Source organism: Calonectris borealis, chromosome 2, assembly GCF_964195595.1.
Source record: "Calonectris borealis chromosome 2, bCalBor7.hap1.2, whole genome shotgun sequence".
Lineage (NCBI taxonomy): Eukaryota > Metazoa > Chordata > Aves > Procellariiformes > Procellariidae > Calonectris > Calonectris borealis.
Genome location: NC_134313.1, coordinates 95,764,651 through 95,791,034, shown reverse-complemented (window position 1 = coordinate 95,791,034; position 26,384 = coordinate 95,764,651). Strand labels below are relative to the sequence as shown.

Below are 26,384 nucleotides of genomic sequence, written 5' to 3'. Positions count from 1 at the left end.
CTTGAGCATTTAAAATAGACTGAAAAATCTTGTTTGCTTTTCCATCTAGAAAACTATTTATCTGTTTCAAAATCCCAAATTTCTAATGCACAGAACAGTTAATTTGTATTGCACCTCTTCTTGTAAGAAGGCATCAAATATTGGTAGTTTTAGCTATCGTGCAAATGCCAGTAGTGCACACAACCATGAATGCGCTAGGTGTTACTCGTAAAACTGTGAGTAAGTTCAACATGTCAAAGGCTGCATTTATTTCCTTGGTAATTTAAATTACAATTCCAGACATTGAATTACAACTCAAGATTTCTGTGTTTCTGTGCAGTTCTTAGGGCAACTGTTTACACTGTTGATTAGAATAAGTTGAACTTACGCAACTATGTTAAAACCAAAATATGTTGTGAAGAGTCTAATGCTGTTTTAATGTTCTTAATCACAATGTACTATGGCATATGATAAAGGAGAGTAAGATACAAAGTTAAAAAAAAAAAATCCTCAAAAACCCAGAAACAAAAAGATACATAAGGATGTGTTAAAAGACATCATTGCTATACTAAAATGCAGTCCTTGTTTAATGAAAATGGTCTTTTTTTTAGAAAGACATAATGATGTAGTCTAATAATACTTGGATTAATTCTTATTAATCTAATAATAAAAATGTATTGTAAGAAATAAAGGAAACTTACAACTGAATTACATGTGACAAGTTCCTTAATTCGAACCATTACTTCTTGTGTGAACGTTCCCGGCCAAAACACTTGAGAGACGAGTCCTTTGGCACAAGCTTCCTGCGCAGTCAACTTCCTTCCACTGAACAACATTTCATTGGCCTGAAGGGATAAAAAGTTACTTCTGGTATGAAATGTAATGAGACAAAACTCATTAAAGGAAAAATGTTAAAAAAAAAAATAAGGAAAATGCCTCCACTATTTGAAATAGTTTTATTATAGCTCTTCCAACTTCTAATTAATAAAGAAAGAAGACTTGCCTACAGCTAGCTGGTTGGTGTTGTTGACTACACTACGCCAGTACTTAGAAAAATACGCAGGTCTATGATTAAGGGTTAAACGTGAAAATGTCTTTTGTCATTTCCCATTCATGAACGTTCATTAGCTCTAGTTTGCTTGCAGTATTGCTGACTTGATTAACTGTATATGTGGTAATAGGTTATAACAGCTGGCAGATCTGTAAAACAGCAATGAATACATCAGCTTGCCCTTTATAATAATGTTAGTTGCAGCAATGAAATCTTTGCTAAAAATCTACATTATCTGTAAATTATAAAGACAACCCAGTTTTGGTAGTAGACCTCCTGGGAACTGCCAGTCTTGGCAGAAAAAAAACAGTTAAATATTTTGCAACTAAAATGGTTCCTAGTGCTGAAAACGTTTGAAACCTAAATATATTGTTTATTTTCATATTTTCGTATTTCATTGAGAATATATGGTATATTCTCAAAAGCCTTCAGCAGTATTTCATTTGTGATGCAACATTTAAAATAGCTGGATCATCTTAGAATTTGACCTACAAAACCCACTGAAGTGAGCAGGATATATTCCAATTTCTGATCAAATTCATAGAAAATAAACATTCCCCATTTTATTTAGGAGTTCAATATTGAAATGATAAATCCTTTAAAAAGCTGATTTAGCAGTCTTATTAAAAACCCCAGTATTTAAAAGATCTTGTACATAGTTAAAAGGTACGGAACAGAGTACTACATTCTATGCAATAAGGTGCTCTCTAGTTCTGTAAATCTTATTGATTTGTAATTATCAAACACTTCACTATTTATCAGCTTCCTCATTAAAGCTTCATCCTACAACCATTTAGACTTATGCTTTACTTCTACCTTTAGTGAAATTTCTTATACAGTTAAACTTTTTGTTTGCAGTGACATCTGCATGGAAACAGCCAGTGAATATTAAAAAGTCAGAGTAATTGTCAACCTCAAAAAAAAAAAAAATCAGTTTTACTGTTTCTTAATGACTAATTTACATTGAAGATATGACAAAGCCATCACTGGACTCTTGAAATACGGGAAATAAGGCTGTTATAAAACACCCAAACCTGACAGGTGTAGCATTTCTGAGGACAAAATTCTGAGTTTTTAAAAATGTTTTCTAATACTGGAAGTTTTTGTAATTACTACAGCAACTTTCAGTTCAGGATCCCAAGTTATCCAATTGCTGTAAGTAATGTTCCTAGTATTGCCATTTTACACATGAAGAAATTTGAAAACTCAGAGGTCTATTACTTGCCCCTTTGTAATGAAATACAAAGTCTGGGTTCTACTGGCAGTTTGGTTGCTGATGCCTAGTCCATTACACATGTAAAAAAAGATATGTTTCCTAGGATTTTTTACATAAAATTTATCATCAGCACATCTCTCATAAGTTAATATGGAAAGTTGCAATTCACATGTATTAGTTAAAAAAAAAAAAAAAAACAAGGCTCAAACTAAAGGTACAAATTATATAGTTCTACCTTCTGTGAAAGCAAAATCAAATATACAAGGTTCATTGACTATCACAACTTTTAATACTTTTAATTTTCCAGATTATATGTGAATAATACTAAACTGAAACACTAGCCAAAGATCAGTGATATACACAAGTTCGACTAAAACCAGGAATCATTCTCCTAAGGAGATATGGGGGAAAAAATAAATTCTTCCAAAATAATTTTAAAAGATACTTAACATTTATATCCAAGATCAAAACATGACATCAATCTAACTGGGAGTTAGGAAAGTCAGAAATTTGAGTCAGCTGGTCAGGTCTACATATTCTTCACATGTATCTTTGGTAACAAGGATAAAAATGAGTGGTAGAAAACCTTAATTTTTTTCTAAAAATTAAGCAGCAACTGCTGAGTTCTCCTGAATGTGAAAAACCACAAATGATAATGGTGCAGTTATCTTCTTTCTGCCAGCCATAACACAGCATTAGCAGAAAAGCTCACATGAAATGAGCGTTCCCATTAGTGTTCTCAGTTGACAGGTTTTGAAGGGAAATGTTTTGCTCTGGCATCTTCACTTTTGATCTATACACAACATATGCCGGAGACCCACTGCTAAACAAGTTTTAATCGTATAATCATGCCTTGTATCAGCTGTGAAAATTAACACAACTTGGTGGTTACTTTCCAAGAAATATAATACAGCAATAGAAATGAAGATGATAAAAATACTTCATTAATATAAGATTCTCATTAACAACCTTCATTTTCTACTCAGTCTGTCTTTCTCCTTCCACAGAGGAACTTCACTGGGACATCCTCTGGTCTCTCTTTTACAGCGAGTGCTTTGAGGCTCACGGGGGGACCTTCCGTGCAAGCCCACAGGCGCTGGCTGCCGTGGAGCACCTCGGCTCTCTCGCACTACGGTCAGGAGGCAGCACGGCCGAGACCCTGGCTGTAATGTGGACTACAGGCACTATGGAAACGTGTATCCCTCATGACTGACAGAAAGGCATAAGCAATACTGCCAAGCGTGGTGGAGACCGACAGGGAAACCCAGTGTGTGAAGCTTGATCAGGTGGCTCCTGTGCTTTATATCCAGGACCAGAAAACCAGACCAAGAACTCCACAGCAGACACACAGTAACATATCTCCCCAAACAGACCTCACCTTAATCTCTATTATAGATTGCTTTCAAAACTCAAAAGCCAAGTTTAGAAATCCTTCTAAAATTCTTGGTATTCCCAATACACATCAGCTTTGAATCCTAAGGTCTGGGCTTCAGATTTCCTGTAATAATGACCTCTGTTGAACACGTTCTGTGAAAAACACCCTCCATGACAGACCTGCTCACCAGCCAAGACTGACCCAGTAGAGAAGATATTTCCAACAATCCTGCGATTGAAGATTTTTACGTAACTGCTGATGATAAAAAGAATGCACTGAATCTGACTTACAAGAGTTAAGGGTGGGACTAATATTGCTGAATTCATACATTTTGTAGCAAATTTTATGATACATACAGAGGCCTTAATTCTTTCTTTTGTATGATATTTTAATTCCCCCCCCCCAAATGTTTCTCATCTCACTCATACCATCTCTTCTTTCTGCTGACTTCTCTCTCCCTTTTATAGATAGAAAGCATGCTACTTAATAAAAATTTTCAGTATGGATTCTGAATATATTTCATGAAATCTGCTCATTAAAGTCCAACTTTGTCCCATACAGCACTGACGTTGCTATACTGCAGAACGTCGAGGACAGTATGAAAACAGTGAACTTCTTTTTTTCTTTTCCCTTTTGCATTGAATATTATGGAATTCTTATCACTGGAAGCTTTCAATTTAAATCCGTGTATTTAAAAATGAGAGCATTCGCAAACACACATGAACGTATACTAGGGAAGAGCTTCTTGTGTTTTCCATACAACTTCTAAAGAAACGAAAAGTAACAACCACAAGTCTCTGAAGGACGGGGATGGATGGAATGGATGGATGAATGGATGGATGGATGGCCAAATAAAAAGGGAAAGGAACAATCAGTAGTTTGAAACATTCTAAGATATTAAGATACTCTTATAACTGTTAATCTATCTCAGTTACCTTTTCTGTTCTCTTCTAATACTAAATCCAGACATCACACAATTAGTCATTAGATCTGTTCAAACTGATGCTTTTAATATATTGAAATCTGTATTTTTAAAATCAATAAATACCTACAGGGAAAAATTGTCTTTCATAATAAACAATAATTTAGGAAAAACAGGTGTAGCTACAAGTGCTTGTTTCATACTGTTACTGTTCAACTTAAATTGGAACGGGATATAGGTCTAACAGTTTTCAAAGAATACAGCATAAAAAAAAATAAGCAACATGAAAATAATGTAGGTAAGAGATTTTTAAATAGCTTTTTGTTACATTTGATTCTTTCATCTAATTGGAAAGCAAGAAAAGGGATACTAAATAACATGTGCCTTATGTTTTCAGCAACAATGCAAAGCGTTACAATTTTTTTTTAATCCAGCAATACTGTAAATCAAATGTGCAAGGCTGAAAAAAAATCCTTCACAAAGGTGATTTGGAGCGAGCATTTCTTGCATAATACACTAGTGTTAAACATCAGCAGAGATCTACAAAGCGAGGAAGTTTGACACGACTTCTTGAGAAGGAGTGCACAAAAGCTGAATTACTTATTTTGCATACTAGCATGGGGCTGCTAATAGCTGGTGACACAGTGCTCTGCTATGTAACGGCACTGAGTGCAGACCAGCCCATTCTCTGCTGCACTCTGATGCTGTGCTGAATGCAAGACACTGGTGGCTGGTCCTCACAAGGCATCAGCAGGGAAGGTGTGTCCTGGTATGCAGGACATGACCCCTTCTGCCACCGTCAGGGTTAAGGGTGCCCATGACGTGGGATTAAGTCCCATGCCTGCTTTCTGTTCTGAGCACGCAAGCGAAGACGAGGTTGTAACAGCATGGAGCAGAGAAGCTGTAAATACTGGTTTCTCATGAAAGGTTTTCATGAGAGAAAGAAAAAATGAAGAAAAGACAACACAGCAAAGGTAAAAAGTCTTGAAATTGCTCTGGATAAATTATCACAACTGCATTGTGAAGCTGTCAGCCCCTACCCTGCAAGCTACTTACAGAAGCCAGGCCCATTATCCGAGGGAATGTAAGGGATGAACATCCATCTGGACTTTGTCCAAAAGTAGTGTATGGTGTCTGAAACCAAGCCTTCTCGTTAGCCCAAACCACGTCACACAGAGGCAATATAGATGCTCCAAGTCCAATGGCTGGGCCATTTACTGCTACAATGATAGGCTTCTTAAACTGAATAAAAGTATTCACAAAATTCCTGAAGAGAAACAGAAACATGCACTCACTACATACGTAGAGTGAGTAAAATATACCAGCCCTTGAAAACTCAGTAATAATTCATCTCCACAGTAACATCACTTTCAAAACCAACCTGATAACCTTCCACAATGAGGTGGTTAGCTTGGTGGATGAGGGGAGAGCAGTGGATATTGTCTACTTAGACTTCAGAGTGAGGCTTTCAGCACTGTCTCTTATAAGACTCATAGTCAAGCTGTTGATGTATGAGCAGACAGTGAGGTGGACTGAAAAATGTCTGAATGGCTGGCCCAGAGGGTGGTGGTCAGTGGCACAAAGTCTAGTTGGAGGCCAGTAACTAGTGTTGCAGCCCAGGGGGTCAGTGCTGGGTCCAGTACTGTTCAACAGCTTCATTCGTGACCTGGATGATGGGGCGGAGTGTACCCTCAGCAAGTTTGCTGATGATACAAAACTAAGCTAATACACTAGAGGGTCGTGCTGCCATCCAGAGGGACCTCAGCAGGTTGGAGAAATGGGCTGACAGGAACCTCATCAAGTTCAACAAGGGGAAGTGCGAAGTCCTGCACCTGGGGAAGAACAACCCCAGGCACCAATATATGCTGGAAACCAAACAGCTGGAAAGCAGCTTGGCAGAAAAGGACCGAGAGGTCCTGGTGGACACCACATTGAACTTGAGCCAGCAACGTGCCCTTGTGGCAAAGAAGGCTAACGGTATCCTGGCCTGCATTAGGAGGAGTGTTGCCAGCAGGTTGCAGGAGGTGATCCTTCCCCTCTACTCAGCTGCTCAGCGCTGGTGCCCAGTTATGGGCTCCCCAGTGAAAGAGAGATGTGGAGCTACTGAAGATGGTCTAGCAAAGGGCCACCAAGATGACTAAGGGACTGGAATATCTTTCATGTGACAAAAGGCTGAGACAGCTGAGACTGTTCAGCCTGGAAAAGAGAAGGCTCAGGGGGAATCTCATCGATGTGTATAAATACCTGAAGGGAGGATGCAAAGAAGATGGAGCCAGGCTCTTTTCAGTGGTGCCCAGTGACAGGACCAGAGGCAATGGGCACAAACTGAAACACAGGAGGTTCTCTCTGAACATCAGGAAACACTCTCTTACTGTCAGGGTAACTGAGTAGGCAGCCAGCAAGGTTGTGGATTCTCCATCCTTGGAGATATTCAAAAACCCTGCCTGGACATGGTCCCGGGCAACCTGCTCTAGCTGACCCTGCTTGAGCAGGGGCAGGTTGAACAAGATGACCTGCAAAGGTCCCTTCCAGCCTCAACCATCTCTGATTCTGCAAAAGCCTAGCATTTCTCCCAGCCCAAAGCAGCACAGTAATTGGGCAGGTCCGGATTTAACACCCCTCCTACAAGCACCAGCTGATATGGCGCCTGTGGTATATTCGCAGCCCTCACACCCCTCTCGTAGTTGAGGCTGTAGTCATACCTCGTCTCTGGGCACCAAAACTGTGGTTACAGCCCTGCTTGGTCTTCACTGTGTTTTATGTATGACATTGGTATAAGGTATCTACCTACCTATATTTTTAAGTGAAGGTATAAGGTATATAGTTATAAGTGAAGATGAGCAAAGCATTAATGAGTTTCCTTAAGGAGTATTTCTGGACTTTTGGGAGACAGCTTTTCTTAATAAATAAATCTGCCTTTTCAAATTATGAACAAGCCATAAATAGTAGAGCTCCATAATCAAAATATCACACACCTGAAAACTTCCCCTCCTCATCTCCCTCTCTTGGTCATAATGCTATAGGTGCTATGCTATTAAGTTACAAATGCATATTCTCATTATCAACACAAAATGACAATTCATTCCAGTACCGACAAAGCATGGATGTTTACATACTTCTCTGTTCTCAAGCAGTGAATGCCTTCAAGAGCTTCTTAGGAAAAAGTAAGCATGTGCGTACACACATTAGACCATTAGAGACTTCTAAAACCTCAAAGTTGAGACACTTCTCAGTTAATAGCTACCACATATAATGAAGAAGTTATCCATATTTACTTCAAGTACATGACAAATTCTGATTAGAATACAATGTACAACATACAGTTGTCAGCACCTGTAAAGCACTCCTTTGCTCTGAATGGCAGATGATTTTTCATTTCAGTATTAGATGTTGAAATATGGGATTTTTATCAAAATTCTAAAAAAGGGGGATTTAGTGGTAATTTTAAAGTTCGCTGTTTATCTGTGTTACATGTTTTTGTATTTCTGTGAAATGGGACTTTTTACTGTATTGCATCCCTCACTAAAGGTTATCATGCTGCTTCTTAACTCATTCTAGAGAGCTGAAATAGATGAATGCAAAAAAATTTCTGCTGGAACCATCTTAAGCAAGTTGTCATACAAACATCCTATTCAGAGACTTAAGATAATTTTAATCATGTCTGAATATTCCAGAGAGGACCATCTCTAGCATATATATGAAAAATACCATTATTATATTTGAAGGGGGAGTTCATAGGTGTTTTAAGTAACCTTTATCCATTTTATTAACAATGAAGAATAGGTGACAAATCAGGCTTCTGGAAGGGCCTGAATTAAACTAGTGACAGAAGTTCAGCGTTAAGAGCCTCTGTCCCCTGGCCGCATCTGAAGTCGCTGCCTGAGCAACTTTCACATGGGATGACTGAAAATTCTCCTTTGAAAATCTAACTATTATCATTTCTATGATCCAACTGTGCCTCCAATGAAACAGGCTTTACATGTTACAAGGCCTTTTTAGGGACCTGAATATTGATAACAACAACAGAACATAGGTCTCTGAAGGAATATAGATACTCTGGAAGCATACAAGAGCTAATCCAAGAGCCCAGGCCCTCAAAACCAGTGTTCAAATGGTAAGCTACTTGTTTGTACTGTTAAAACATGTCTTTTTAAGATCCATACTATTTTCTATATATATTCTTCTAGTTTGTAGTTGTTCAGCTCATTTTGGTTAAACATTAGGTTTGGTACCTAGCATTGGGATGATGTTCACTAGTATTAATCCTCTCAAATATCCATCATTCCACTGCTCTGAAAGTACTATATTAAGTTACTCATTCAATGTACGTCTTCTATTTGTGTGTGTTAAATCTGTTTTCCTGAAACCCTATGGCTGTTTAAGTCTTTTAAAATTGGTTTCAACTGGAGGAGTATTACCATACTAGCAGTTTTCATAGTTAAATTTTAGTAGTAAAAATAGTGATGCATGAAATGACAACCCAAATAGAAAGGGACAGGGAGTATAAAGAAGTGCTGCACGCTATATCACATAACAGGTGAATATCTGAGGTCTTGTTGAATTAGAGGCTTTTCAAATAAAAAAGATAAAACAAGGCAGACTACATGAAGAATACCCACTCAGACGACTGAAGATAATCTTACATACCTAATAGCTTCTGCCATCTTAGTGCTTTCCTTTTTTCTGTCATCTGTTAAACGTCGTATAAAATAAATAAAATCAAGACCACAGCAGAAAATGCTACCAACTGCACTGAACAGCACAAGTTTACTGTCATCTGCAGCTGCTGTGTTCAGTGCACTTTGGACTTCCTTCATTACCTGAAAAATCAAAAATTCATTAGAATCTTTTTATTACATCATTAAAGAGTAGCATACTGTTCTCCTCCCCTCTTCCCCCCATGAGATCTTCGACATCTTTAATTTTTCCTTAGGATCCACTCAACCATCATATTAGAAAAGTTAACTTTTTTCATTATCCCAAAATAAGAAAGTTTTAAAAAAAAGTATTAGAAACTTTGCATTTCAAAAATGTAATTAGACTAAGATAATGAAATCATTAAGAAAAGATCTATTAGATGTTATCTGTAACTAAAGCATTCATCCAGCATTTCTGTAATTTGGACAGCAGATGGCATATGCAACCAGTTCAGAAAAAAAGAACGTTAATTCAGGCTAAAGCTTGTTTCAAGTTGCACTTCATAAATCACCACGTCTTATAAGAGACAGTACATCTACATGTTCAGATAACGTAGTTAAAACTCAACTGAATTACAGTTAAAGTCAGTTATATGCGTAACATCTTGCAAGCAACAACCTGAATCTTGTTTCGTATATGTTTGTGCCTGAATAACAAGCATAAATGAGGCAGAGACTTAGAAGTCCCTCAGCACCCTCCCCCCTCCACCCCCAAAATTAGAATTATTCTGACCTCTGGATTCAGTGAATTATTTTCAGATGATTTTGTTGATAGCAAAATGTGTGTGAATCCATCTTGTTTCCTGACAACAATGTCTCTGTACCGGTACGCACTCTCTGTTTGCCTCACGCTGAAACGTAGCCTTTTATCAAAAGGTTGATCTCTCCTGTCATCAATAAATCTCCGTTTGCTGGCTGTCACTCCTGTTACAGATGTCTGTATGTTGGTTGTACCATTGGCTGCTAATGCTTCCATAAAGGTGGATGTACCTGGAAATAGTTTAAACAGTAACATTCTATTAACTACATTTTATTAGCTCAGTAATTTCAAGATCCCTATTAGCTTGAAAACACACTAGTCATATTAAGAATACACAGTAAATATGAAACTCAGTCACCTGGAAGTTACTGAAATGTTACAGAAATAGGTACTGTGCACAGAGCAAAATTAAAGTGACGAAGGGATCCAACACATTCATTTTACAGGTGTGAGAAAATACATTTTAAACAAGCCAAACAGACCAATCATCATATACTTATTTTTAGAAGGAAGGGAAAGGTTTATTTAACGTTCCTAATACCAATGCACTTCAGTAGGTTAACACTCTGCTTTCTCCCTTTCCAACATCTTTAAGTCGTCTAACAGCATCAAGATTGCAAAGAGGAAGCAGAAGCCTTTTGTTTCAAACGCCATGAGAAGTTAATATACAGAAGAAAATTACTCTTACAATAAGCCAAATAAAGAACTTGATTGACAAGATCATATAAAGCGTAACAGTCTTTAAAGGAAAATGGAAATGAAGAAATACAGACTATACTTCTGTGAGACTGAAACAAGACCCATGCAGTGATGGATATTTTAATGGATTCATAGACAATGAGATATTTCTCAAGTCTAAACAGTTTTTGCTATTAGAATTGGCAAATAGAGCATTATGTCTTTCTGGTCTTGTTCCCAGTCACTTAAATAGACAGAATCTGAAGGCATGCAAGTAAACAGGCCATTCCTCATGACACAGGAGGGACAGGTTTTTCTGTACTCCACATTAGAAACGTGATACCAAATAATTAGCATTCATAAGAGAAAAGAAGAGAACATCTTGGGTCTATAATCCATCTGTATTGTTAAAGTCTCCATGTAAAATCTCCATAAAATCTGTCAGATTAAAGTAATGGAGTATGCTTGGGGGGAGGGGACAGTAGGGTTAAAAATGTTGGAAAAACGTGTTACAGGCCAAGATAGGAAAGTTTTTAAAGCCTTTTCCTGAAAACTGAGGTCTGAGACTTTGTTAAAATCTACTGGAAACCCACAGCCTTTACCTCACAAACAGGTACTTCAGAACATCATGCATATGATGTCTTAAAAGGAACAGTTAAACCACGTGTAGTTAAGTTGTTAATTAAATGCCATTAATGGATCTTGCTTAATTCATCATTATCCTCCTGAAGAAGCTATATTTTTAAAGTTCTAATAATATGCAATGCTATGATTTTTAATTGTATTTTACTTTAAATTTTTTTTTTTTTTTTAACAAGATACTTCAAACACTTGTGGGTCCAGTGAAGACATTAAACAGGCTCACCTAAATAACTGGAATATCCTATATCGCCACATTTTAACTGTGTTCAGATGTTGCTTACTTTGACCTGTATGAAGTATGAGAGAGATATTAAGAGAAAGACTAATGAAATTAAAATTTAGAACATTATACGTTTTTCTATTTGTATTTCAGAAACTGCTTTCAGATATAAATGAAGTCTTTATATCAAATATTTTAAAATATTTGATTATAAATCTGTTATGATTAATTAGGCAAGTTGTCTGTCAAAGGAGCTATACAGTAATAAGGTTTTATTTTACTTTTTAAAGTCTTTCTTGTTATATTAGTGATTTAATTGTCTTACCGTATCAGCTTTTGTGAAGAAGTTAAAGATAACTCAAGATTTCTCAATTGTTTAAAGCAAAGAGTAAGAAGCTGAATTCAGTTTGTGATCAGTCTCAGAGACAGAGGTGAACAGGATGAAACAGAAAATTAATATTTTATATTGTCACAGAAGTTTCACATTTATTCCTGAATTTTTCATGGCTTATCAAATTCATTTTTTCATTTCAGCAGAATAAATAAAAATTTGATGCATACCAAATATGAAATTGATGAGGGATGCTTTCGATACTTTTCCCTTGTAAACCATGCTATGCTGATTACAGTCCTTTAAAAGAATTCCCTTCAAAAGGAATTTGCAGGAACACCGCTGTTGCCCCATATTTCATTAGGAACACAAAATTAAATGGTATCACTGGCCGCAATGGTTTGTTTTTCCATAGGAAAGGTAAATTAAAACAACTGAAGTCACCTCTGATTTCTAAACCCTGATACAAGATTTTATGGCTTGTCTTAGCCACAGTGAAAAAAGCGGAGAACCAGGAAAGCACAATAGACTAGACTAAACAAAAAAAAGTCAGTAAACTTGGGTAAGAGCTTTGAGTACATCTTTTCCCACGATTCATACTTCCAAAGACGTACTCAAATACCAGAAAATTACTTCTGAGATGTAAGAGGCAATGATTATACACTTTGAGAGACAAAGCTTTTGGCAAGAGAGACCAAGATGTAAACACCACACGCCACTTTTCATGCTTATTGAATTGGCAAGAGACCTTCTGAGTTTTTATATAAACTGTCTGCACTTGTCAATAGTTGCAGTTTCAAACCACAAACAAGGGACAGCTGCAGTTCAGTGGAAGAAGCCTCCTACGTCCCATCTTGTAAACACACTTTTAGGATACTTAGACTGGAATCAAAAACCTGTCGGCTTTGGAAACCGTACCTCTGCGCAGGGAGGTTTGGCCAGCTGGTACGGATTAGAAAATGGCACTAACAGAGTTAAAATACGTTCGTTAGTGTTCGTCATTATCGCTGTAAGTTTGAGACCTTCTACACCTTAAAGCGTAGGGGGCTCTTTTTTTTGGCATTCAGTCCTCTAAAGTGAAGAGACAGCTCAGAAACGTAAAGCAGTACTTCATGCTATATATAAATAGGCAAAGGTTACATCACTGGACAGTCTTGGACATGTGTTGCAGCAAATGAGGATGAAAATTAAAAAAAAGTGCCAGGGAGAATTAACTGTAATGCCATAGATTTCCTCACATGAAAATTTTGCATTGAGGTTACTTATTTTCAGGTTAATTACAACTACAATTTTAAAAAATAGATTTCATAACAAACCAAAAGCAGTTCTACATTTTAATACGTTAATGGAGATAGCATATCAAAGACAAACAAAACACCACAGCCCTCTCTTTTCAATCTGAGCCTTCCAAAAACAATAAGGGCTTGGAAAAAAGACAATTTACCCTGGATATTGTCAACTAATGCAGAACTATGTTTGTTTAAGAGGTAAACAAACAGCTCTTATAGTTACAAAAAACCCTTCCAACTGCAAACTGTTAATTAATGTAATGTGATCTTCTCAAAGGTGAAGACATACTACTACTACTGCGCAAACCTTCACCATACAGATGCAAAATGAAATTAAGAGGACTAGTTGGTTTTGCAGCTGCTGATCAAAACCTGATAACAGTCCCCATTTTCATGCAGCTGCTCTTAAAGAAAAAAGAAAGCTATGGGCAATAGATAAGAAAGGAATTGGTCTTATTCAAAAGGAAGACAGACACAAAATACCGAAGTTGGAAAAGGGGCAGAACAGCAAAGGTATCATCATCCCCATTCCACTGGCAGAAGACAGAAAAAAGCCACCTCTCCAAAATATGAGGGGGATAACAATTGAAATGCACAATGCCAGACATCTAGATAAACAAAAAAAGTAACACACAACTTCACAACAATCCAAAAGTTACAATCCCAAGCTCCTCTCAGAGCTCTTTGCGCCTCGCTGTTACTGTCTTACAAATTCTTGAGAAGTTCAGTTTAGCTTACGTAGCAAGCCTTGAGTACAAACACTCCCCTCCTTGCAACCATACTGGGGACACATCCAAACAAGTGCTCTAACGACAGCCAAGCCTCTTTTGCACACTTCTTTTCAAGTACACATGTACACTAGTACTCTCAATTCAAAGGTTTGTCTGACAGAGTATGCTGTTTCTGAAAGGCTTAGCACAGATGTCTAAGGAACGAGCATAAGATGGGAGATGTGAACGATGCTGTCTGAGTATTTTCCCCAACTCCAGCCACCAGAAATTGAGGGATTCCTAAAATCAGCATGTCCAGAACTATAGGATGCACCCAAACCCACGTAATTAAATCCTTATCCCCCATGGGATTGTCCAATTTACTTTTGAAACCACTATGGTTTTGTCTTCCAAAGTATCTTTTTGCTCTAAGTTCTGCAACACACATCTTTACTTTCTTCACCCCTTTCATCACATCTCCTTTTCTAGATTGATTAGTCCCAATCTTATTTACCCTTTCTTCTTCCAGAAGCCAGCCCAAGCCTGTCGTTCTTCTCCATGCCTCTTCCTCTTCTACTAAATCTTGGAACAGGGTCCAAAATGGCACGCAATATTCAAGATGGGGATTTATAACGTGGCATATTCAAGCCTTCTCTTTTGTCCTCTACTCTTTTTCCATAATAATTTCTAACAATTTTTTTGGTTTTTGTGGGTTTTTTGGTGGTTTTTTGGGGGGATTTTTTTTTTTTTTAAACTAGCACTGAGCAGGTCTTTGCAGAAAAGTACCCAAAACAAGCCCAATGCCCTCTTCCTGAACAGTAACACGTAGTCAGGAACCAGTCATTGTCCAGGCATGGTTTTATGTTTTGCTATAGGCATAGTTTTGCCTAGAAATCTGTTTTGACCCCTCCTCATTGCTTGGCATTCATCTGCGCTGAAAGTAATCTCATTTTAATCACAAAATCACTCAGTATTTTCAGATATGTCTGTAGTGCTCCCAAGGAGCTTCAGGGACCCTCGTGCCTTTCCTGTACCCTCACACACCAATCATGTCCTCTCCTACACTAAGTGGCGAAATGGTTAATAAGAAGCGTCCCACTTGAATAAGCAAATGAACAAACACCAGCAACAACAATTTCTTAAAGTGTTAACTGCAAAAATAACACTGTAATTGTAACTGATAACAACTCAAGTACCGGAGAGGGAAAAATATGATCTGCAAAACTGCTTGGGAAAAAAAATTTAAATTTAAAATTAAAAAAAAAAAAAAAGAAAGAAAAAAAAAATCAGTGCTAGAAGTTGTATTTTTTCCAAAGTCCTTTCTATACTGTCACTGCTTTATAGTCCCCTGTAGATATATATGTAGTCCCCTGTATATATAATCCACAAGACTTCCTGTCAGTTGTCCAGTGCAGCTTGCCTCATGTTCCCTTTTTGCCTATGAACAATAGTGTTTTGCTGCATGTTCATATGTACTAGCAAGCTCTAACTGCAAACACTGTTAAGCTTCTCCAGTCTTAACTCTGCACTACATCAAATATTTCACACAATGAGACGCCAACCCCAGACAGTGACACCGTAATGCAAACATAATCTATAACAGTTTCCAGTAATTTTTCCACCTCTGCTTCAGCAATTACACAGCAAATATTTCTTAGAATTGCAGTGTATTGGCACAGATTATAGAAATTCAAAACAAGGGTTCTAAAAAACCTATATATTGTGCCCATTTTTTGTCTATGTATTTACAGCACTTACATTTTGGAATCAAACAAAAGTTCCAGCTTCCTTTGAAATGTCACTATAAATACTTGTAAGAAGAAAAAAAAAATCTGAATTTATTGTACATTTCACTTCAAATAACTGTTTTGCTCTTTGTTTCTGAAAAAGTGTCCAGAAGGTATAGGTCATTTATGAAAGAACGATACACTTTACTTACATCCTTGCAGAATATGTTGTTATATTGATGCAGCACACAAAAAACCAGTGCTACCAATAATAATCAGCACATACCCCTGCATTAGAACAGGCATCCCCAAAGATGCCTGGGAGGAGAAAGGGGTGAGGAAATGGTCATACTTCTTCAAATTATGGGCTGCTGATCACTGTGATACCCTGGTGTTGAAACCTCCTCAAAACCCTTACTGCTGGGAAGGGCTGTGTGCGCACTAACCTCATCTTTTCAAATAAAGTTAACCACTTCTTGATTCTGCTGCCAGGCAATAGTTACATAGGGAACCATTAGATGTTCTTCAGCCACCTTCTGTCGTTTTTGCAAACATGTCACCTTTCCATACACAAAGAATGTAGGTTTTAAGCACGGGCTAACAGGCAAATTGTTGTGGTAGTACTTGGTGAAACATCAGCAATAGGTAACTACAACTCAGAAGTAAACAGTCCTGCAGTGGCTGGCAGGCTTGGTTGTCAACGTCTATCTTCAATTCCCAAAAAAAGCCACTTTCTCATGCCCTTAATTCCTCCTTGCCTTATATTTTGTATAGGTGTTAATTTTAAATGCCACTTTGAAGCTCCTATAAAATCTACGTTTCTTACAAGATACTGTTGTTGTGGACAAAATTAACATGAGAAGAGAAATACACACATACACACATGTACCCTTGGTAATATTTCTCTACTCGATTAAAAGTTTTTCAGTCCCACACCATTTTTTATCTTGGCTGCCATGTCATTGTCACATTTAGAGTAATATGGTCTATAGTAGCCATTTTTTCCTTCTGTAGATAGTTTTCTCTGTTTCTTTGATTACTTACAGCATCCATCAAATATATTTCCATGTTTACAATGATACTGTTAGGAAGATGGCAGCATTACTGGTTACATTGGACATATGTTATAGGCTAATTATTGTTGGTTTTGAATGTCTTCACTTCTCAGAGCGTAAGCATCCATCTAAAGACAAACTTGTAATGCCAACCAAAAATGCGACTAATCGGAACATAAAATTCTACTACTGAAAGTGGGCAATTGTTACAACAGAAAATGGCATTTCTCCACCCTCAAGTTAAATAGGTTTACCTCAGTCTGACTATTTTAAGTCATATAAGCGGAAATAAAAGAAAGTTTACAAACTTTAAAAAGATGGGAGTAACAAAATACTAGCCCTTACACTTGTTAAGACCATGCCCATAAAAACAAGGATAACACTAATAATACGTAATTTGGCAACAAAGCTCTCAAAAAGTCTGATTAAGTTTTACTACCTTCGAAAGGGACCCCTGCATTTTTATGTGTAAGGTGTTAAGTAAACTTTCCACATGCTGTCTCACAGTGGAAAAAAATGCCCCCCTCCTAACAACTGCAAAAGGCTTTCCAAATAAACTCCATTCTTATTATTTCACTGGCAATATATAAATAAACACTTCTTAGATGAGCAAATTCTTTTTCTCCTTTATCATGGCATCAAGTTAAATTAGGATTGCTCTCTTCTCCCCTTCCACTTCAGTTTTAGACTCATTTTGGAGTGATCTTTCTTCCATTGAATCTATAATCAGGATACTACTGACAAACAGAAAACAGTGCACATGATCATTCTCACCACTTTAGCTGTTATTCAAGGTGGCTGCAAGGAAAAAAAAAAAGAAAAAATAAATTCCCAAGCCCCTCTGATATTATTCCAGTCAAAAAATCCCAGCCATATTTCACAGTAGCCTGCACCAAAGTATGTGATGGGACAAGCAAAGAGTTAGTCATATTTCTTTTTCTCACAAATAAATAAAAACCTTCCCTAGGTTACAGACTCCTTTTTGAGGCCTTTTAACACTGGGAACATTTCATAAAGAAAAACTCGCCTATCTTGTCCTTTGATATTATTGGAGCTGCAGGTTACGATAACCGCACCATTCATTCGAAATGCTCTCAAATTTGAGAGCTAAGTAAGGACATCTCTTGGGGCTCATTTATAGAGGAAAGCTATTGCAAAATAGGCTCAGGTTTAAACTTGAAGTATACCCAGCTATTTCACACTAACTCCTAAGATGAACACATTCTATATTAAGAGCACTTCATTGCAATTTAATCCAATCCCCAAAGTGATCTAAAAAATAGCTCTCTTCCTGTGGAGTAAGAGTGCCCTAATGTAAGGCTAGCCTAGAACAGATACTGCCAAAAGACACCCCAGGCAGTTTCCTGTATAGACACGAACATATACATGCCATATACACATGATGTAATTCTTGTAAGGACATAAAAACTTTCTAAAACATCTTTGCTAAATTATTAATGAGATTTAGGTAGATGGTTATAGCACCACTATGTTGGCAGAATACTTTCATCTACCTTCTTTTTGAAAATATGTCAATAAGTATTCACATTTCATTCTTATCACATAGATGAGGCTTTAAATACCAGAGTTTGCAAGAGCTCCATTCACAACTGCCCAGAGAAACATTTGGCATTTCAATGCAGAAAAATAGTAGGCAAACAGGGCTAGAGGACTTTCAGAGGTTCAGGACACTGATGTGTATGTACTGAGCTTTACAGGAGAGTATCTGGAGTGAGCATCCCTGCTTTGAAGAAGCGTCTCTGTTTTACGTATCTACCTCAAGGAGCTAGTGTGCCTGTCATAACAGAAGATGTCTTGACCGCCTGTGGGACATTCAGCAACAGGTTCATTAAGAGGTGGCCAATGAATAGATTACCTGAAGCTGTACAAGCTTGCGGCACAGAGGCCATGTTCCAGCACGCAAGTGCATGCAGCTGTGTGCCTTAACACAGCCAGCTCTACCCTATACTTGGGCAGCCTGCAATACATAACGCTGCTGGCTGCTACTAACACGGGCAATCTGTTCTGCAGCAGCACCCCCTTACAGAAATTACTGACCTTGACAGAAATAACTGGCTGGAGTGGGAAGGGGAAGCACAAAGGAGGAGCCTCTTGAGTCTTCACTTGAGGCTTTTGGGTACCTCTTCGAGATGAACGACACATTCAGAAATGCATGTGCCAAGCAGGTTCTTACTTTTGATTCACAGGTACTCAATGGAAAGTAGTCTCCACTGGAGAGTCAAGGATTTGACCAAAGAAAATTTCCTAAAGGCCCTGCTTTTAGGCAAAGCACAGAACTCCTATTGACACAACATCTAAAGAGGCATTCACAAATTGTTCTAGAGACAATCTCTCCTCCAGTTTTCCCAATATTCTGGAAAAATAAGCCCACATTAAAAGCAGGATGATGAAACATATCTTTGGGTATCCCATGCAACAGGTGCTGGATAGTTAAAACTATCTCTAGTTTTAACTGAAAAAATGATTCAGAACAGTGTATCACCTTGCCAAATTTGTCCTTTTATATCGTTGGAGAGGAATAAATCCCAAATATCATCTACTGGCAACAGCTGAAGTGAGGCATGATGGAAGGAGTAAGTAAATGCAACCTGTGCTATCAAGTTGAATCTGATCTCTCCTGTTTGTTTTTGGCAATGCTAGCTAGGATCAGCAGGTCTGTGAGGACATGCGTGAACTGGAGAACTCATGGAGAATATCCAGAATTCTTTATTCTTCCCACATTAAATAATAACAATTAAAAACAAACAAACAAAACCCCAAAGCCCAGAGAAAGTCCTAAAGTCAACAGTAAGAGACTACTGAGAGTAAAAGACTTCGATCAGATGCTTTGCATGAGGAAAACTATCCTCCTTCAGTTAGGCTTTGTCCTGTATCACTGCAGGCAACTAGTAGAAAACGCAGAAAGCGTTTGTCTTCACATCATCTTGCCCCACAGCTTGACCCCCGTACAAATGGTATGGTTCTCCACATTGTGGGATTTGCAGAGATAGCAAAGATCTTGAACGTGGCCATGAGTCTTGGGAAAACGCGCATCATAAGAACACATTTTCATCAAATTTTGAAATCAAGAATATAGTGGTAAACAAGCAAATCAAAAAAACATGCCCAGGGTAAATCACAAGAAAATAACCACGGCTGAAAGCAGTGAACAGTGAAGGCAATGCTCCAATCTCAGCAAGCAGCTGAGAGGAACTGGAGGCAGTGAGCTGCCCTTACACAGCAGGATGGATCACACATGCATGGGTAGTGCTTGTGTGCGTAGTCTTCATATTGCTGAGGAAAGCAATCAGCTTCTCTTTAAGACCTTAGGCTTCCATAAATATGACAACAGTCAATGAAGTAGAACAGTCTATCAAAGGGAAAAATCTCACAGACAAAAAACCTAAACTGATAACTCCATAAAGCACTAATTAAGTAGTTAACACATGCTACCATACATAGAAAATGATGCAGAGCTGCTAAAGTGGCTTCCCTCAGGCTACAGAGCAAGTCAGTATAGAAGCCATGATTATTACAGTTACAGGTGGTCCCAATCCCCAAAAGCTACTTTCCCCTGTAAAAATCTGCTTTTATAAAGTACTGGATTTTTTTTTTCTTTCCAGAAATTATATGTATCTAGATTAAAGTACAAGTAGCAATACTGATACTATTGCTAGTCAGAAGAGACAGCTAAACAAGCAACAGAATAAGCACTAAAATATTTAAGTGGGACATATTGTTTCAGCAGCACCAATATATTAATATGAAACCACAGCCTCTAAGAGATTACGAAGACTAATATTAGGAGGCTGAAATTTTGAAGGAAAAAAAACCTCAAGAAATTAGGAAGTTACAGATATGGCAGAGAAAAAAAAAAAACAACCAACAGAAAAACCAATGTGGTTTAAGGCAAATTTCAGAACAAGTTTAAAAAAGACAAACCAGTGAAAATCTATCTCAGAGAGTAGGACTTAGCAACTACCATCAGCCACGCCAAAACCAGAGGAGGCTTAGTTAGTGTGGTGGTGCATTTCCCCCCTTCCCTGGGCCACTCTACGACCTCGTGAACTCCTGTTAGGCCTTAGCCATTGTGTAACGAGCTGGGTGGCTGAGCGTCCCTTGGCCAACCCAGGCACTCCTGCATGGCTAAGGTGGGGAGCGAGACTGATCGTACCAGGAACACCGGCTACCCGATCAAGGTAGGGAACAAGAGCGGGGGATAATTTGTCATCTCTGACAGCCCTGAAGCATTCCCTACCTGGATGGTAGCTCAAGTGGAACGATACCATGGTTACAGTGGAACAATACCATAATTATTATCCTGGATCACCCCAGATAGTGGCCAGGATGGAAATTTACTGATGACTAAAGCCAATCATCTTGCAAAGCTATAAACAGCGGTCCCAAGCGAGACCCTTTGAGTTCTCCTGGACCGCAGCGGGCTGTGCCCAGAGTCTTCCTCTGAGTGGGACACCTCTCAGAGAGTTTGTGATATTTGGAGGACTGTCGGAACCTGGGCTGAAACACCCCTCAGCCAAGACACTCCTTGGGGCTCAACCCTTCACCCATCGAGAAACACCAAGTCATTTAACGTGAGTATTTCACAAACTCGAGGGGAATTTTTAACAGGTACCTTTATCTAGCTTTAGGCCTTTATCCTTTATAAACTTACTTAGCTTTGGGCCCTTATGTGTGAATTGACCCCTTATGTGTGAATTGATCTATATCCTCTGTGTGTGCGCGCATTGACTTAGATAACCAGTAATAAGCATAATCTGTAATCAAGTCACTTTAGTAATTGTAGTAAACTTGATTAACTCAGTTTGTAACTGCTAAATTAGTCAATGATTAAGTGCTGTTAAAAAACTTATGATCTACCTTAAAACTGTGAATGAACTTCAGGTCGCTGCTAAACACATACAATCCCTTAGGCATAAACCGTTGACCAGGTCTGAGACTAGGGGTAGATCCAGCCGCACCTAGACTCCTCTCTGAGAAGGAGTTTAGAAAGCAAGGGGGTCTACTCTGAACCTCATGACTCAACGGGAGGGTCTTCCTTACCCTTTTTGTTCTCAGTCTTTCTATAAATCATTCCAACACAATTCTGACACGATTTTCCCTGTGTATACTTAATCCATGTAATGAGTAATAGAGTGAACCTTGCTATCGAATTCTGTTAAGTCGCGCTTCTATAAATTTCTATTAAAATCACTTTTTGCTGATACCTTTGCCAGTGATTCTTTAAGCGGCCTCAAAACCACTCATTCGCGACAGTTAGGTACCATAATGCCTGTTGCTACACAAAAACAAGAACAAAGTATATCATATCTGATGCTTTAAATCAAAGTGTGCAGTGGCCTCAGGGAGAATTTTGTAGCTTGTGTAGCTGGCAATAGGAAAGTAAGGTTTTTTTGACTATTTGGAGATGGAGGTAGGAGCACATCTTTTCACAGGAGTTATACTGGTGTGATCGTAGTTCAAAAGTCAATTTGTAGATTTTCAAAAATATTATCTCTGCAAGTGCATGGAAGGACTTGGGTCCACAACCCAGTAATTTGAGAAAGTGTGTGGGGGGGAAAATCTCCATTTGAATTTTGGGCTTAGGAATTGTTGCAATTCCAAGTCCAGCGCTGGAGCCTCAGATGTTCAGCAGGAAGTTCATAAAGCTGTGCTCAGACTTACATTTACTAAGAGGTGGTTCATGGGTGACAGGCTCTGAACATCTTTAGATACAGTGGACTCATAAAATACTGAATCTTGCCTTAGGAAACAATCCATTAAGAATACACAGAGAAGCCAAAAATATCAAAGGAAGTCACATAAAAGACAGAAGAATTACTATTAAGTAAGGCAAAAACCGTGTACACACAAATGATGGGACTGCTATGTAACTAGTCACAACTGTGAGCTCAATTTTAATTTGGAAACCATTTAAAACATGACATAGATGAGACAAAACGATAGACGAATTTCACGACTGGTTGTTTCCTGAAGCCTGCCAGGGACCCACCTGTTCAAGTCAGATTCCGACCACTAAACAGACAGAATAAAGAAAATAGAAACAGGACAGTATCAGCAAATGGAATTGAAATTTAATTTCTACCAAGATGAACGCTGTGCAATTTTAGATAAATGCGTTATGTAAAAAGATATTGCATTAAATACTTTTTAGACAAATAGCAAGACACCCCAATTGTAAGGAGAGGGTGTATGGAACTAAATGGAACTAAACTTATACAGTAATTGAATTATTTTCTTCAGGAGTGAGATGTAGCTTCAATTAACTCCACATGGTTAAACAGGTCAATAGGAACTGAGTGGAAAAATAGAATATGCTATACTTACAAGAAAATAGGAAGTAAAGAACACTGGGAAGAATACAGGGAGATGCTAAAACAGATAAAGAACGGGTATTAGAAATGCAAAGTAAAACTCTAAAGTTCTCATAGTTACAGATGCTAAACACAAATTATTTTTCCAGTGATTAAAAAAAAAAAAGAGAGGAGAATTAAACCAAAAATAAGAGAGTGAGATGTAGTGCAAGTTACAAAGTAAATTAAAATGTTAGTGGGGAAACCAGCATGCCATAAGAACCCAGAAAAGATTTATAATGAGTATGAATAGATTGTACATATAACAAATGTCAGACTAAAAGGCTTGAACATGGCAAGATTGCTGACTTACAGTAAAAAAAGAGAAACAGACAAATGTGATAGTCTATATAGGAAATGTATCAAAGTAAGTGAAATACCTCTGAGACTTGCTTGTTTAAAGACTAGCAAATTTGGAAGGTACCTTGAGTAATGAAACTTGTATTGATGTATTTTCAGAAAGAGTTGGAAAAAAAAGCTTTTTTTAAAAAGAGTTTTAAACTTCTGCAATTTATTTCTGTTTATAAACAAGACTGCTCTCATAAAGTCATGTTTCAAAAGTGCCCTTCCAATTAAAACGTATGAGGGATCCAAAGCAATACTACTGAGGAGAGCCATACTGGTTACTGCAGAGAAATTTCATCTTCGTACAAGAATTCACTCATTACTTGCCATATATTTTACCAATATTTTGCAGTTTCATACCATTACAAAACATGCATCAGAAGCCTCCCTATCATGTATACCTACATCTAATGTAAATTTCAGGATTTTAAAATAATATCTCAACACAGGAGCAACCCTATTTTGCTCAGCATTGAAGCTGTATATATAAAATTATTCTTAGTGATATAAAGTTGGAAATACATTGAAAAGTAAAAATTTTCTATCTAAAATTAATTTTACTTTATAAGATCCTAAAACATGAAAGTTTCTATTGATGCCAAAAAGTAGAAGTGAGTAACAACAAAGATTTCAGGGTTATTGTATGATAAGAACAGTAAAATTCTCTGTCATTGGGAGTTTGATATACAGAGTTATAATAAACTCTGCATCTCCATTGATCTCAGAATATGCTGCCATATCACTAGTACGTTGCCATAAGGTCAATAGTTAACTGAAACAAAGATATCACTTGTAGTTTTCTATTCTGTTATTATCTATAGATCAACATATTGCCGATTTACAAACCCAAACACCTTGTCCATTTTTAATCACTATGGTAGATGACTTTTCCAATATAGCTACATCACAGAAGATATCACACCAACAGCTCAGTTAAATTCCTTATGGAGATCTCCATAAGGAATTTATCTTCAAGGTGTTCTTTTGAATCATTATAATTAACAAAAGTGCTGCAGTGGGATCACCTTACTTTTTCATTAATTCTGAAACATTTAAATTCTTAATGCTTACTGAAATTTCTAAAAGAATGAATGTGGCGGGGTGGGTTTTTTTACTTGTTTCTTTTTTGTATGTGTTGGGTTTTTTTGTTTGTTTTGGTTTGGGTTTTTTTAAGTTTTCTTTCAAACAGGTAAGAGACTACGAGCAAGAAGCAGCATGATCACATGCTGGCTCAGATCAGACCAACACTGCAAATGTATTAACCAAGTTCACCCCAGCTACAAGGAGGAAAAAGTCTGCCGCACGTCTGTCCTTGGGCTCAATTGTTCTCGCCAGCAGACTGGCCTCCATTTAGCTGGCAAGTTCAGGAAAATCAGCCAAGGACCTCCCATGAACCTCACCATATCCTTACGATCTGGGCAAGCAGCACATACTGAATTACTTATCGGTACTTAAGTACCAATATAGTGTACATAACATGAAAATTAAGATTTGTTTCCCTTTGCTGCTCTGTTTCTTCCCTGTATAGTCTGCCAGACCAGAAACAAGTCATTCATGGCAGGTATTTCTGTCTAACCCAAAAACAGGGCAGCTGGGTTCCTTAATACCTTCCCTCCCTCCACTGATACATCTGCTGAACAATTCCACAAGAGCTTCCAAAGTTAAACCAAATTGCAGTTTAAAACTATTTGCCATCATCAGTGTTTTTACCCTGTTTGACTTTACTTAAGACTGAGAAAGGAAAGGAAGACAACTGGAATCCTAAACCAAATTTATGAAAAACATTAAATGTAGTTCAACTACAGCAGAATATCTGAGAAAAAGTATTAGTGTCTTCCTACTCTGGGCTCATTATTTGGACAGAAATATCAACTTATGACTAAGTAGCAAGAAATGAGTAATAAACTGACATAAACAAATGAAGACATGCCAAAAACCCCACAAAAACTGACAAAATTAATTTAACAGCAGGAACAAGCCAAACATTTTTGCAGGGTGCATTGGGTTAGCTTTCAGTCTGATCAGTTCCTGAGTGCTGCTCCTGATCAAGCAGGGAGCAAGAATGTGTGGGAAGGGGGTGGTGGAAGGAGAGGACAGGATAACTGAGAGTAATGTGAAAAGCACATCTAAAGAGAACAGCAACACATCTCTCGAGTTTAAATAATATACTGACTAGCAGATAACAGTTATAGAAAAGAGTAGGTATTTCCTCATGCAAACCATTTAATTACGAGATTGAGTCCCAGTATTGCAAAATAAACTCCAACGCTACTGATTTATCCACGTAGGAAACTGGCAGAACTAAAATCATCAGAGAACAGGTATCATTGTAGAGCTACATCCTCTTTCATGCTCTACAATCTAAAGCATTAAAAAAACAAAAAACCAACCCCACAAACAACATCCTGCTGTGAATCTATCTTCTAATGTTTTTTGTACTGTAGAAAACAGCTTGTGATGTAAACTCTTCAAACTTGCCCAAATAGAAAAATCATGAGAAAAATTGTTGCAGGTATCTGCAAGGGAAATACAGCACATTTCATTGCTGCCATCAATTTGTAGTTTATCAATGCTCACCTAGAAAGCAAAGAAACAAGAAAAGTTGTCACAGAAAGGAAAATGGCATCAGAAGCGCATAGGACGTCCCGCTGAGACACGAGCTGGAGTGCGAGGCGGGAGGTAAAGCCACGCATCTGCCGTGGCTGCCACAGCCTGCAGTGGGATGAAGCACAAACAGGCACAGTCAGAGAAGTGTGACTATTCGTCACCTCCTCTTCACAAACAGGGACTTCCCTGCCTGCTAGGTCCTGGTCTGTCCCTACAGCATGACTTTTGACCATAATAAATTCTAGAGTAAACTGCATGGAATAGGAAAGGAGGCTAACGTTCAAGCTGAGGGTCCACAAATCAGTCTAACAAGTGCTCCAGTAAGCCCCTGGAAAAGGTTGTGTTAGAGACTGCCCTGACATCTCTGAGAATTATATTAGCACAATATGTACTCAAAAAGCCGATTTGG

The 26,384-nt window shown here is 37.9% G+C and overlaps 2 protein-coding genes across 7 annotated transcripts in view; one reads left to right on the top strand and one right to left on the bottom strand.

Annotated features, from left to right (window-relative positions):
• Nucleotides 1–4,181, top strand: part of RPP40 (ribonuclease P/MRP subunit p40) — a 42,405-nt gene extending 38,224 nt beyond the window's left edge. For 2 of the 4 annotated variants that reach the window (XM_075142616.1, XM_075142613.1), the window contains one exon: nucleotides 3,254–4,181. The gene's annotated coding sequence lies outside the window, so the exon portion shown is untranslated. Of the gene's footprint in view, nucleotides 1–3,232 lie in introns of all 4 variants that reach the window. The other 2 variants (XM_075142615.1, XM_075142614.1) reach the window with 2 other exon arrangements.
• Nucleotides 1–26,384, bottom strand: part of CDYL (chromodomain Y like) — a 109,026-nt gene that overhangs the window by 2,237 nt on the left and 80,405 nt on the right. For all 3 annotated transcript variants that reach the window (XM_075142610.1, XM_075142612.1, XM_075142611.1), the window contains exons 3-6: nucleotides 9,974–10,230; nucleotides 9,191–9,363; nucleotides 5,600–5,810; nucleotides 681–824 (exon numbers count right to left, since the gene is read on the bottom strand). In XM_075142610.1, the coding sequence (XP_074998711.1) occupies nucleotides 681–824; nucleotides 5,600–5,810; nucleotides 9,191–9,363; nucleotides 9,974–10,230 (785 nt within the window). The remainder of the gene's footprint in view (nucleotides 1–680; nucleotides 825–5,599; nucleotides 5,811–9,190; nucleotides 9,364–9,973; nucleotides 10,231–26,384) is intronic.